Raw genomic sequence first — 13,228 nt, forward strand, 5'->3', positions numbered from 1 at the left:
CGGCAGAATTCCACGGTGGCTAGACTCCGCCTATTGCATTTTGCTTGGTTCTCATGAATTCACGTCCTCTCAACACCCAAAAAACCTCGGCCGACCTATCAGTCGCAAAGATAGTTGAAATTTATACTCAACTCTAGATAATAGCAAATGCAATGGACGATCACCCAGAGTAGATGCAACATTATCGCTCGTTCCGTTTAGTTATTTTTCCAGTTTGAATTACTTCTCTTGAGAAAGATATTTTATTAAGTTCTGCAAAGACACTTTGAATCCATAACGCTTTAACTGGGAATTCTGGACTTTGGGCCGAAGACTATTCTTAATTTAAGATTAGTAGAAGGCTGGTGAAGCTTTGTTAGTCCGCTTAGTTAAATTTTTTACTGCATCAATAAATATATAGCAAATATAGGTGTTTGGTATACATGTTAGAACGTAGGTTTCCGCGGCGATGGTTTGATCTCTGCATTTCTTCAGGGTTTTCTTCCGCGTCAGCTTGTTTGTAGACAACAGTTTCGCTGGCTATCCTGCCAGCGTCTTCAGGTCGAAGGTGTCGGCTGTTATTATTGCAGACTTTCTGGTGCGCCGAAGGCGCATGAAAAATTATCCCGGTAGCCAATGGCCACCACTACCAATGTATTCATAGATAATAAAAATAAAAATGACGGATGTTTGCGTTGCTTGTGTAGTGTGATGTTTGTGACAAGAGTAAGCTGAAAATCTAATTGACTGCTCGTAAAATTGAACGACTAAAACTAAAAACAATTAAAAACAAAACAGTAGAGAAAAAGAAGTAACTTTCGCAACAATATTTTTGTGTTTAATTGCCAAAATGGCTTTTTAAATTTTCTTGACGTTTAGATTAGAGTCCTATTCATTTTTCGATTTTATAATTTTTTTGTGGAATTTCTGAATTTTGTAGATTTTCTTTTTTGATTTTCTAGCATATCTTGTTGGTTTTTTTAAATGATTTACATAAAAGAACGTAACGCAAGAAGTAATGACATAGGAAAGACTCATAGTCGAGTGATATGCTTAGGAAGTGTACGTGTGGTTGGTAGGTTTTCGTCGTAAATTCCAGATATTGATCAGTGTAGTGTATTCTGTGTAGCTGTTAGTCGAGCCCCCATGTGTTTGGCATGATTATATATGAATTCGTGAACGGTTGGTAATTTGTGGGCACGGAGGACATGGAATATTCTTGTTCTCTGCGGAATATGCAGGATCGAACAGGAGGGCCTTATTTTGAAATGTATTTAATTTAGTTTGAATTGGGAGGGAATTTGCATATATCTCTGTTCCGTGTCAGCTGTTGGTTTCTGCCTCGCTTATATACTGTAGGCTGAATGGGAGCTGCACTGTGATTGCTATAATAGATAAGGGACTTCCTTCCCGGGCCCAAGGACATCATTCCGCAAGAACTGTATGAGGGGGTATACAAGGTGCCTTGCTCCTGCGGAAAATCAAATATTGGGGAAACTTGCTGCTCCATGCACGTGAGGTTTAAAGAACATCAAAGGGCGACCAAGAATAAACAGTTTTAACTCTCCGCCATCGCCGAACATGCATGGTCGGAACCTGGCCACGGCATCAAATTTGAGGAAAAGAAACTTTTAGTTAAGGAGTGCCGATACTTCCCGGGACAAATCATGGAAGCAATAGAAATCAAAAAAAAAACCATTGAGAGAAGATGGATACTTATTTTACAGCGCCTGGAAAAGAGTCATCAAAGAGAGAGCCAATCAGAGAGAAGCGCCCAGTCAGACAGCCAATCACAGTGCACCTCCCATCCAGGTTACAATATAAGAGCGAGGCAGAAACCAATATAATTATAGTTCAATCCACAGTTTATTCCCTAGACGTCTTCGCTTTCTGAAAATCTAGGGTATAGGCTTGATGACTAGAGCGCTTGCTTTCCACCCCGTGGACCTTGGTTCATACCCCGGCGGAGGCAAAGATTTTTCAGAGATTACACTATACCTGCTTGGGTGTAGAATGGTCATCACTTGAAGGACAGCACTCTCGGATGGGACGTCTTGGCGCCTTTCTTTAAGAGCAGGCTATTAAATGGGTTTGATGATTTTCTTTCATGCCGATCTGACGATATACTATTATCGGCCCAAAAACTTTACACATTTGCATGAAATTGTGGTGAAGCTCATTGGTCGTGTAATTTATCGCGTTACTCCTTTACTATTCGACTGCAATAATAAATCATTAAACAGCTTTTAAGCGTGATCATCTCATCAGAGTGGGGATTTCCATTGTGCACCCTAGCATGCATAAAGATGGATGAGGACCTTTCGGGATTTCGTAGGAGTGGTATCCTCAATGTTCATGCAAATTTTCAGCATGTTGGGAATTTATGTAAGAGTACCCCTATTTTTTTTAGCTAACTCCACCGAGATACATATGATTTAACATTTTTGTAAATTCTTTTCATTTTCAGCCGTTTAAAGGCAAAAAAATGAAATAAAATGACATAAATAGAAGAAGGTACAATTAGGAATCTAAATGCAGGAATTCCAAAAAAGTGAAGTAATGACCTGAAATTTTCACTAAAAACGAATCCAACGGACGTTTCTTAAGAATGCTGAGAAGAAATCTTTGGAAAAAATTTGCTACCAACGAATGTAGATAATGCGAAACAGAGTTCGCGCTCTTTCCTCACGATGTTCTCAAATCTGGTGAATCGAAAAGACAGGTTGACGCATTATTTCTAGATTTTAAGAAAGCTGTTGACACATTACTTCAAAAGAAACTTTTATACAAATTACAGTAATGCGGATTAAACGAAACAGTAGTAAACTGGATACGCGACTTCCTGAATGATCGTAAACAAGTAGTTGTTCTAAACGGAGTAGCTCGGATGTAGTTAAAGTGACATCAGGTGTTTCACAAGAAAGCGGTCCCCTTTTGTTCCTTATATACATTAATGACCTCTGCTCCCGAATTAGCAATAAAATATGTTTATTTGCTGACGACGCCGTCATCTATCGCGAAATCAGTGATCATGAACTATGATTATAAAATTCTATCATCGGATTTAAACAACGTTCATTTGTGGAGCCAAGAGTAGGGACTCAAGCTTAATCTGAGCAAATGCATGTCGGTACATTTCTTGCGGAGTTCGTCCAACTCTAACAATGTTTATGCTGTGGATGGTATTAACATAAAGGCAAAAGACGAAGTGAAGTACCTGGGAGTTACAATAACCTCGAACCTCTCGTGGAGAACACATATAAGGAATATTTTTGGAATAGCCCTGAATAAATTAGGATTCGTCAAGCGTAATGTGCGAAGATTTTCGGATGAGAAAATAAAAGAAAAGTGCTATTTCGCACTCACCCGACCGCACCTTGAATATGCAGCTTGAGTATGCTACGGTTCAGAAAGACTTTATCCGCGAACTGAATAAAATACAAAGGAAGGCTGCGCAGTTCGTCTAAATCTGCTACAAGCGTACAGACAGCGTTATCCAGATCTTAAACGAATTAGGCTGGGAGCCGCTGGAGACTCGGAGGCTGCGAACTAGGCTTAGATTGCTTGAAAAATTGAGAATGGATATCTTTAAGAGCGACTCGGAGAACATAATATTAGAACCCCACAATTTTTCCAGGTCCGATAGAAGCGATAAATTAAGAGAGATGTTTTGCCGAACGGTTAGATATGGAAATTCGTTTTTCCCCGGAACCATAAAGAACTTTAATAAATGCTAACTTTGTTAGAGCACTTCATTTTTATGTGTAAAAGGCTGGTCTCCTAACACCCCCTGCCACATGCCTTTTAGGCTGCTAGCGGAGTTTTATGTAGATGTAGATGAAGGAAAAGAGAGCGATATTTCAATCGCACGTCAAGTCTGAGCTATGCGACGCGAGACCCTGAGGCTCGGTAACTCCGGTCGATTTATCCAGTTTTTAATATTTATTCCTTAAAAATCTTCGTTTGAGCATGGCAAATGGTCAGTATTGGCCTAAAACACTATTACCCGGATAATGGATCGATCGACTTGACCATTTAACGCATAACTCTCGTGACGATTTTTGTCCGAACCATTCTACGGATAAGAAGTATACTTCGGATATTGAAGTATCGTTAAGAGATTTAGTCGGAATGCAAAAAAGGGAGAGAGAAATAATCAATTTCTGGGAATGGACACAACTGTTGCTCTTTTTCCCTACCCTTCCTTTTCAATCCTCACCGAGGTGAGTCGCGCATGAAGGAACTTTCATTGCGACGAACAGCCTTGGAAGGTACTTGGATTCCTCCACAATGGTTTTCCTTTTTCCATTTGACCAAGGCTATGGTAAAATTTTAGGACAAAGAAAGCGAATGTTACTAATCTTTGAACATATAATATGCATCTTATTTTAAGACGGTAAATTCAGAGTTAACTTGAATTGGGCAAATTTCTCTTTCGGTCGTCCATCATGAACAAATTTGCTAAGGGAAATATTTTAGACTTTTTTCCACTTTTCCCGATTTCGGTCCACCGTGCAGCGGTATCTTTGGGCGATGCGATGGTGGGCGATGATTAACTGTCACAGATCTATTACTTATGTAAAGAAGGTTTACGGTAGTTAGCCGGCAATCCTGTGATTTATAGGGCAAAATCCTGTATTGTGGAAATAACGAAATTCCGTTTACAACTTAACCTTTCATCATCGACTATTTTTAATACTCTGACATTTCAATGCACTGAAACATTTTGACTAGTTGACAATAAAAGGTTAAGTTGTAGGAAGAAAGATGATATTTTTCCTAACTTAAAATGGAGTTCTACAATTTATTTTTATTTATTTATTTATTTCCATCGCCCCGAAAACAGCTCACATGGCCTTTTACATCGGAGGGTATAACATGAAACAACAACTATCCCACGCAACCATGCCCTGAATAGGGGCAACCTACCCAGGCGGGACTCGAACCCGCGACCTTCTGTTTGGTAGGCGAGGACTTTACCCCGCCGCCACCGAGGCCGGCGTTAATTACAATGTTAAATATGTTACAATGTTAAATACTTACCAATTCAGTGCATCCAATGATTTTCTCCGTGTAGATTGTATTGTACTTACGTTGGACTTAAGGGTGGCTTCTTAAAATTATGCCGATTGGCTATTCCTATTATACTTCCTTAAAAAAAAAGGTTTTTTTATGTTGAATGGCATGATGTTCTTTATAGAAAATAGTGCGACTTTGTTTTCATGATTGGTAGGTGTCAGTTTATCTTTAGCTTTCATTCTGTTTTCAGATAAACATTGTATTTATTTGTATACAATTCCCCGAAAACAGCGCATTTAAGGTCTTTGCATAGGGGGAACCTTACAGACAAAAAAAGATCAGTATTCACTGCAGCGAGTGACATACTGCGCACTTTCTCTGGCAAAGATCAGTTTTTACTGCAATTAGTATATAAAACTGCGATTAGTTTATTACACTGCTATTAAATATGATGCTAAAATTAACCGTAAATAGTTATTTACAAAGGACACTCTAAATCCGCTTTTATAGCAATCAGTACATCAAACTGCTGAGAGTAAAGATAACTAGAATTTATATTGTTCAAAGACAATTATTCCAAAGGAATCAGTTCTTAACGATGATGTAAAGTTAATGGAATGTTTACAGCACAAATATTCTGCCTAAAATTAATCAAAAGAAGTTACTCAAGTTATTTCGCAAAACTCGATAACAACGAAAATACAAATTCATCATGTCTAGCCTAACAAAGCCTCAGCCTAAGGCTGTGGATTCGAGACTTGGATATCATCATATGGTTTTGGAAATGATTTTCCATACCGAGCTTGGAACCACCATTGAAATCATGTTAGATTGCATTAGGCTCTCTAAATTGACTTGAAAGTGAAGACAAATACACGTACAAACCGAATACTATAGCGCCTATTTTTCCTATTGAGCGCCTATTCTCCCATGCATGAGAAAATGCGTTTAAAACGAAGGACGTTTGAGAGCACACATTTCATGGAAAGTGCCTAACTTAAAATGCCTAACTTAACACCTGCTGAACGTGACTCCAACCCGCGACCTTTGGTTTGCAAGGCAAGGATTTTACCCCGCCGCTATCGAGGCCAGTATTCTTCTTTCTACTATTATGGCTGGATTGGAGCTGGTTCTATAAAGTTTCCTAATCAAAATCGCAATTTTCCCGTTCTCCTTTGATTTATGTACGCAACAACATTGAGAATATTCTTGCGTCATTTCTCAACCTAAATATGCAAAGTATGCGATCATATATAAGATACCAGCTGGTCAGTATTGCTAGAATCATTCTGAGTCGAGCTGACTTGCTTGCCGAACAGAGAGCGCTCTATTTTCCTCGAGTTTCGGTTTACTTTACCAACATTCTGAAGTTATAATACTATTAACATATACATCATCAAGTGCTACCAAAGCATGGCGTCGACGAATCAACTATTTATATTCGGTGAGTAATCAGCGTTTTAAAAAGTTGCATGCGAAGTTGGGATGCATATAATTTTAAACCATTGGCAGATTTTTTACTATTGAGTCTCTCAAATCAGTATTATGTGACTTCTACGACTTACTCTTTACTTAGAATGCAAATAGGCTAGTTATAAGGCAAAAACTACATTTTTGTGAAGAGCATAGAGCTTTGCAGCCACTAAGACTTGATATTTTTATATCCAATGTGCAATAGATACTTAAATAAGGTCTACTCTATAGCACATGTTGACACCTAACCTGCAAAAATGATCAACAGTCGCCCACCGAGTTAAAATGCGCTCATCCAGGAGCCCAAAATACGCATACGCTCAGCTGGCAATAGGCAGAGCTCAATCGCTCACCGCCGATGCTTGTAGAAATAGGGGAGAGTTTTTGTGGTCCGGCTACTGCCAGCTGCGCGCATTCGTATTGCTTGGCTCCTAGATAAGCGGATATGAATCGGTGGGCGATTGTTGAGCGCCTGCGCAGTGGAGGTATCGATACATGTGCTTAGAAAGTTTAGAAATGTTAGAAGCGGAAACTTGAAACATGCAATTCGTCAGGAAAGGGAGCCAAAATTGAACCGATAGAACGGGAATGATTAGTTATCTTAAAGCCGCGCAACTTTGAAGAATGGCGATGAAGAACCTTAACTTTAATACTTAGTCATTGCACTTCGTTTTTAGAGTATTTGGAAGACGATTTGATACTTATATATGAATCAATAAGAGTTATAGAATAGTTATTTTGTGCGACTGTTAGTATTATTTAACATTGTTATGCAGAGGTTGATTCTGTCAATAAAATTCTTTGTGAAATATATTCTATCTACTATTAAAACATCCTTTTTTGATCCTAGTTTCCACCAGCTTTGTCATGAGTGGCTTTCAAAGAAAATTGATTACCGCTTTATTTTCTTCAACTGATTACCTTGGGGAACAATTTTGAACGCATTTTCTGTTGATTTCAATCTTTGAGCTACTTTATGCTAAAAAGGGCATGCTCATTTCGAAACTGTAGTTTGTTTCCTTCTAAGTTTTTCCCAGCACCGTATGTGACTATGACCTATATATATTAACATAAATATCATCCATTGCAGCATTAACATGGCGTCGACGAGACTACTTTTTATATTCGTTTAGTAATCAATGATTTAAAAATGTTGCATGTGAACATGTGATGCATAGGATTGCCAGATTTGCCAGATTTTTCATTATTAGTCTCTTAAATCAGTGTTATGTGAATTCTAGGGCATATTCTACATAAAGAATGCAAATGGGCTGGTTTAGGATCAGAATTACTTTTTTGTGAAGAATATAGATAGCTCTTTCCAGCCCCTGAGGTTTAATTTTTTCATATCCGAGATGCAATCGATAGTTAAAAAATGCCTACTCTACACTACATACATGTGTTTAGAAAGTTAGAGTTTGGTATAGAAATTAGATAAACAAAGCAATTTTTCTCTGAATTCCCACAAATCCGGGCAAGGTGAGTCTGTTTGCACGAAATGTAAAAAGTAATGTGCATTTTACAAATATTTGGTTCAAATTGTCAGAATAATGTAAAATTATGTACATGTAACGATAAATATTTTGCGTTTTCATGTAGTGAAAACAGAAAGAATTAGTCAAATGAGTCTACTGTACTCGCTGTTTGACTATGTATGAAATTAATAAGTAAAGTAAAATTTTTGTTAAACAAAACATAATCAATTTTATGTTAAATTATTCTATAGTGCACAATATGTACAAATTGATGTGAAATGTAATATTTTGTCACTGTTCAATACTTTAAATTAAAAGCATAAGTTAAAAGAGTCCATTGGACTCACCTTGCCCGATTACGTCAGAAAAATATGTTGCCCGTATTAGGGTTAAATATGTTTTTAAATCCTCTGAGGTTTTGGAGGAATCTATTATCCTAATCCCTCCATAGTTACGCCACTGGCCCTCAATATCTATCCTTTTGATCTTTACCGTTCTTCTATCACCTTCACACTTCGAAAGATACCAACCCAAATTCCTCCATATGCTACTAATTTAAATTTTATTCTCGACTTCCAGGACTTTTCATAGCATATACAACGTTCACAGTCACTGCACCGGAGCCATACGATCTGCGAATTGGGAGATTTCGGGAATGCCAGAGAAGAATTGCTGTGAGTTATGGATCAGAATCAAATTATGTGTCATTTTTATTTCATGAGAGTGTCGCCTTGCTCATTAAATTATAACTACCACTGTTGACACCTTGTTCTTCTTGATGCCATTCACTATTCAGTGCGTTGGATGCTCAAGCATCGCTCTCTTTCCCGTTGCAATTGGTCCCCATTATCTCAAAATTACAGTCCAATCTTCCAATCACGAATATTGCAAAAGAGGAATCTCAAGTAGGTAAGCTTATAAATCTGTTGTCAGCCACCACGCACTTAAATGGGTTTACAAAAGTCGCCATTCGCGTCGCTGACGGACAAATTGATCCGAGTTTCACGATGGAAAATGGTATAATTAGTGGTACTAAGCGAAATTTATATGTGAGGGGGTGAGAATCCGAGGGATACAAGTAATGATTTTCCTAAACAGAGCAAAGTACAGAAATTGATAAACACACAAAAATACTACATATACAAAAACTTGGTTGCCAAGGGAAGGGAATCGCCATTTCTCAAAATTACAAAGAAAGTAGGTACTGAAAAATATTGTCACAACTGTATCGCATTGCACTCATATTTTTGAAAACCGATTAAAATGCGACCGAAGTGGAAACGGATATCACCCTTGCATGACATGGAGGAATTGTACCTCCTCTTTGCAGTACCCTTGCTTCCAATCTTTGATTTTTTGTCCCCATGAGCATTTTATTCTCCCTCTGGGGCGCTTTCCTTCATCTCTCCCATCCAAGATCACACTGAATAATTCGTAATTTTTACCCTCAAAGAATGTGTTCCAGAGGTGATATTTTTGTCTTCTCTTCCTAAGAAGGCGATATAGGCCTGCTCTATGCACAACCTAAGTGTTTGAAACAAAGTTGATCCATAAAATTTTGAGATGCCATATTAAGTTGCTTTCAGTCTTTTCATTATTGTTTTCTTCATCGTACAAGTTTTCCACTCCATACAATAAAACGTTCTTTCGCATACTCGAATATTTTCTATTTTTTCTTTGAAAATTAAAAATTAATGACACATGACACATATGTATTTATAAAAATTAATGTATAAAAATTAATGACACATATGTATGATTTTAAATTTTAAATTTGATATCATCTTTACCTTCCAGCAATTTATATTACTCGGCTAGTTCTCTTTATTCAGACAGCCTTTGATAATGACGTGTAAACGTTGAAACCGAATTGAGCGAATGAAATAGTGTGGAAAATGTCTACAGCTTGTTTTGTCTTATTACAATGAATTTACACAAATAGAACTCGTCAACAATCGATGAGAAAATGGCGATTTCTGCGATTTGGTGCAGACGCTAATTTATCCACATTCTGAAGAAATACTTTCAAACGATTTCTTGAGTGAAGTTTTTCGCGCTTGAATTAATGTCCGCAGCTCTAAAAGTTTTCCTGTTAAGTACTTCATATGCAAAGATAAGCGATATTTTTTGAAATTATAATAATATACTTTACTAATCTGAATTTCTTTCTCTGCAAATAAGAGCATACTACAGGGAATGCTGTTGCCTTAATTCATATTAATTGGAATATTTTCACCATCTCAGATGATTCGAAAATGCCGGTACTATTGAACTGCGGCTAAATTTATTTATATAAAATGTTGTTCAGACTTATAATTTAAAAGCACCCTGATACATATGCATGCTGCTTTCTTAAGGACTTTCACTGGTCAGTCATTTTGTATTTGCACCTGTTTTCGTTCCCTCTTACGATGACTTCTTCCAGGGATATTCAAATTAAATTCTAATGCAATGTATTCAAGAACAATGGGATGGACCTGAATTTTTAATAAGTCGTAAATACGCATAAAATGGGTCGTTAAAAGTTTTCGCTATAAAATAAATGAAACAAAATCGACATGTTGACCAATTTTTATTTATGAATACTGTCAATTTGACTTTTGGAGAGAAGTTTTCAATTCACATGCATTATCAAATTTAGAAGACGTATTGCGAACAAACAGTGAAATAAGTTATATTGATAAATTGATACAATTATGAAATTTAAGTAAGAAGAAAAAATTTTCAGAATCTTTCAGAGACTGTAGAACGATGCATCAACGATGGATTCTCACCGGACGAAGGGTACTCAACAATGGGTCTTTACAACAGATCTACTGCATGTCTCCGATGCAAACACGTGTGCAGGTGAGCATTGACACTTTATTACTTACTGGAGCATTGCTGAAGTGAGATTAATTGTTCTACTGCTTGAAATGTATAAGTTAATGCCCCATAGATTAATTGCCCACACTTTCGACTTCACTTTCAGGAAGGAATAAAACTTAGCCAGTTTCACAATAATTTATTCACTTTAGAGCGGTTTCAGTACAGTTTATCATTTTCTGGCGCAGTTTAAAAGAATTCACAGACGTTAAATAGGAGCATGCAAAACGGAAAAAGAGAAAAGGGGATATGAGAGGGGGGCGGAGAGGGAGAAGAAGCGGTGGGGTAGGAGAACGAGAAGTGGGGAATGATGCAGAATGCTGGGTTGCAGGTTCGTGAATCATGGGAGGGAGGCAAGGAAGGCCTGGATGTCGCTGCATCCGAGTACACGCATCGCGGCAAGGAGTAAACAGCTGTAGGGCTAATCGGTAAAGTGATGATTGGGTTGGGAATAATATGTTTTGGAGGGGGTATTCCACGAGTACAAATGGACGGTGACTAAGTTAATGTCGGGGTTGGTTTGGCCTTGAAGAATTTCGAGTTTTTTTAAGGCATCCAATTTGGGTTTTTTCCTTTCTTTGTAAAGAATTATTTCGGTTTTAAGCGATTTGTATGGCCACACACAAGGAGATGTTTAGTAAAGTGGGAGATATCGTTGCAGTATTGGTAACATGAACTGTGCTCCTTCGTTATAATAATTTTAACTCGACTTGTTCTTTATTAAACGTGGCCCAGGTGAGGACACAATCCGGCCTCCTCTTTCCCTGGGCCTGGGCTCTGTTGCATGGTAAAATAATTTCATTTCAGTGATTCGGCTCAGACTTAGATATGACAATGGTTTACATATGAGATTCTCAAAACATCCATTGAACGTATGTCGCTTTCTTCCTCTGACGGTTAACTTCCGTGGACATCAGATTGAGCTGGTCAAGTCATGGTTGAGCCCCCTGTCGGTAATATCGGTCAGAAAGCAAGGATTCAAGATATATTTATGTATAAAAAAGGATAGTGGGCATATGTAATTAAAAACAGGTAAAATACGTAACAAACATAGTAAATAACAAGTTACCGAACACATAGAGTTGGTGGATTATCCAATATTAGCTATAATGAAAAATTTTATAAAGCCATTAAAAATAATTACATTAAAATCAGTTAAATATGTGTGCGTAAACTGAATGAATTAATAAAAAATTTAATAAAAAATTTGAAATTTTTTAAACAAAAAAAGTTGAAATCAAATGAGGTAAAACAATAATAAATACTGAAACTCTTTAACGGTGTGTGTGATCGAAAACTTTTAAAACAACACAGCTAAAAAAAAATTAATCACCGGAATGTATTAAATAAATAGAGAAACAATAAAAAAATGAAATTCTATACGTTACCAACATTTTGTTGTGCCTTTTTAACAAATATGATTGCAACTTTTGTTCAGACATGCTTTGTGTTAACTCATGCGGTAGGGAATTAAAAGTTCGGGAAATTGATACCATAAAAGATCCTGACATACAGGAAGTGCGATGATGAGGTATTAATATATACCTATTCCTCGTTTTTCGCATCGTTACGCTGCCCTATAGGAGAGAAAATGATATACGAGGGTAATCCGCGTAAGAAAGTATCCGCCATTTAAAAATTAAAATTAAACCGGAGAAATCGGAAAAATTTTAGTATCTTAAAAGCAAAACTTTTCTTTATTTTTCCGGGTGGTCCAAAAATCGATAGCTATCCTTCATGAAAATCTGTCGTCAGTGAATGGAGCCAACCTGTTACTGCGTTCTGAAGATCTGCGTTATTGTTGAATCCCCGTAATCGTTGAGTCGTGAATGTTTGTTCATCCATTTTTGAATAATCGTACCCAATGACAGACTACACCTTCACTCATACTGTTTGGGCCGTAAACCGCACTCAATTCACGATCACGGGCTCTATCAGCTCAACTTGGTACAAAACTACATGTGTTGGGATATTTCTTTTCTGTAAGTGACCTTAAAATTCCTCAAGCCACACCAAAATATATATTTTAAAAATATTTTCAACTTTCCTCATCTAGACTACGGAATACACTAACGCTATATGTGAATAAAAGACCATTTAGAAAAAGGATTTAAGTTCGTTCACCTTTTTTTTGCTACCAAAACTTATATTTATACATATGTTAGTAACGATTTTTGGTAAAACTTATATTTTTGTGTTATTGGCATAGAGTATTTTATGGTGTTATTGTCCAATTATTTTTTTTCCTGTTATGCCATGCCATGATGCCATCGTTGCAGAATATTTTTTGTATTGCTTATTTGGTGTATTTTGTTTATATTCTGTAGTTATCTTTTTAAGCATTTGTTCATTCCTTCGACACATGCAGTTAGGAATTTTATTCGGGGGGGTCCAAAACCAGGGGGGAAATTTTTGAA

At 37.1% G+C, this 13,228-nt stretch overlaps 1 protein-coding gene across 3 annotated transcripts in view; it reads left to right on the top strand.

Annotated features, from left to right (window-relative positions):
* The first annotated feature begins 6,268 nt into the window (after positions 1-6,268).
* Positions 6,269-13,228, top strand: part of LOC124154390 — a 102,753-nt gene continuing 95,793 nt past the window's right edge. Inside the window, exons 1-3 of one of the 3 annotated variants that reach the window (XM_046528083.1) lie at positions 6,269-6,442; positions 8,526-8,620; positions 10,675-10,793. In XM_046528083.1, coding sequence (XP_046384039.1) covers positions 6,412-6,442; positions 8,526-8,620; positions 10,675-10,793 — 245 coding nt within the window. In that variant the 5' untranslated portion in view covers positions 6,269-6,411. The remainder of the gene's footprint in view (positions 6,443-8,525; positions 8,621-10,674; positions 10,794-13,228) is intronic. The other 2 variants (XM_046528082.1, XM_046528086.1) reach the window with 2 other exon arrangements.

The sequence above is a fragment of the Ischnura elegans genome, chromosome 2 (genome assembly GCF_921293095.1).
Source record: "Ischnura elegans chromosome 2, ioIscEleg1.1, whole genome shotgun sequence".
Taxonomy (NCBI): domain Eukaryota; kingdom Metazoa; phylum Arthropoda; class Insecta; order Odonata; family Coenagrionidae; genus Ischnura; species Ischnura elegans.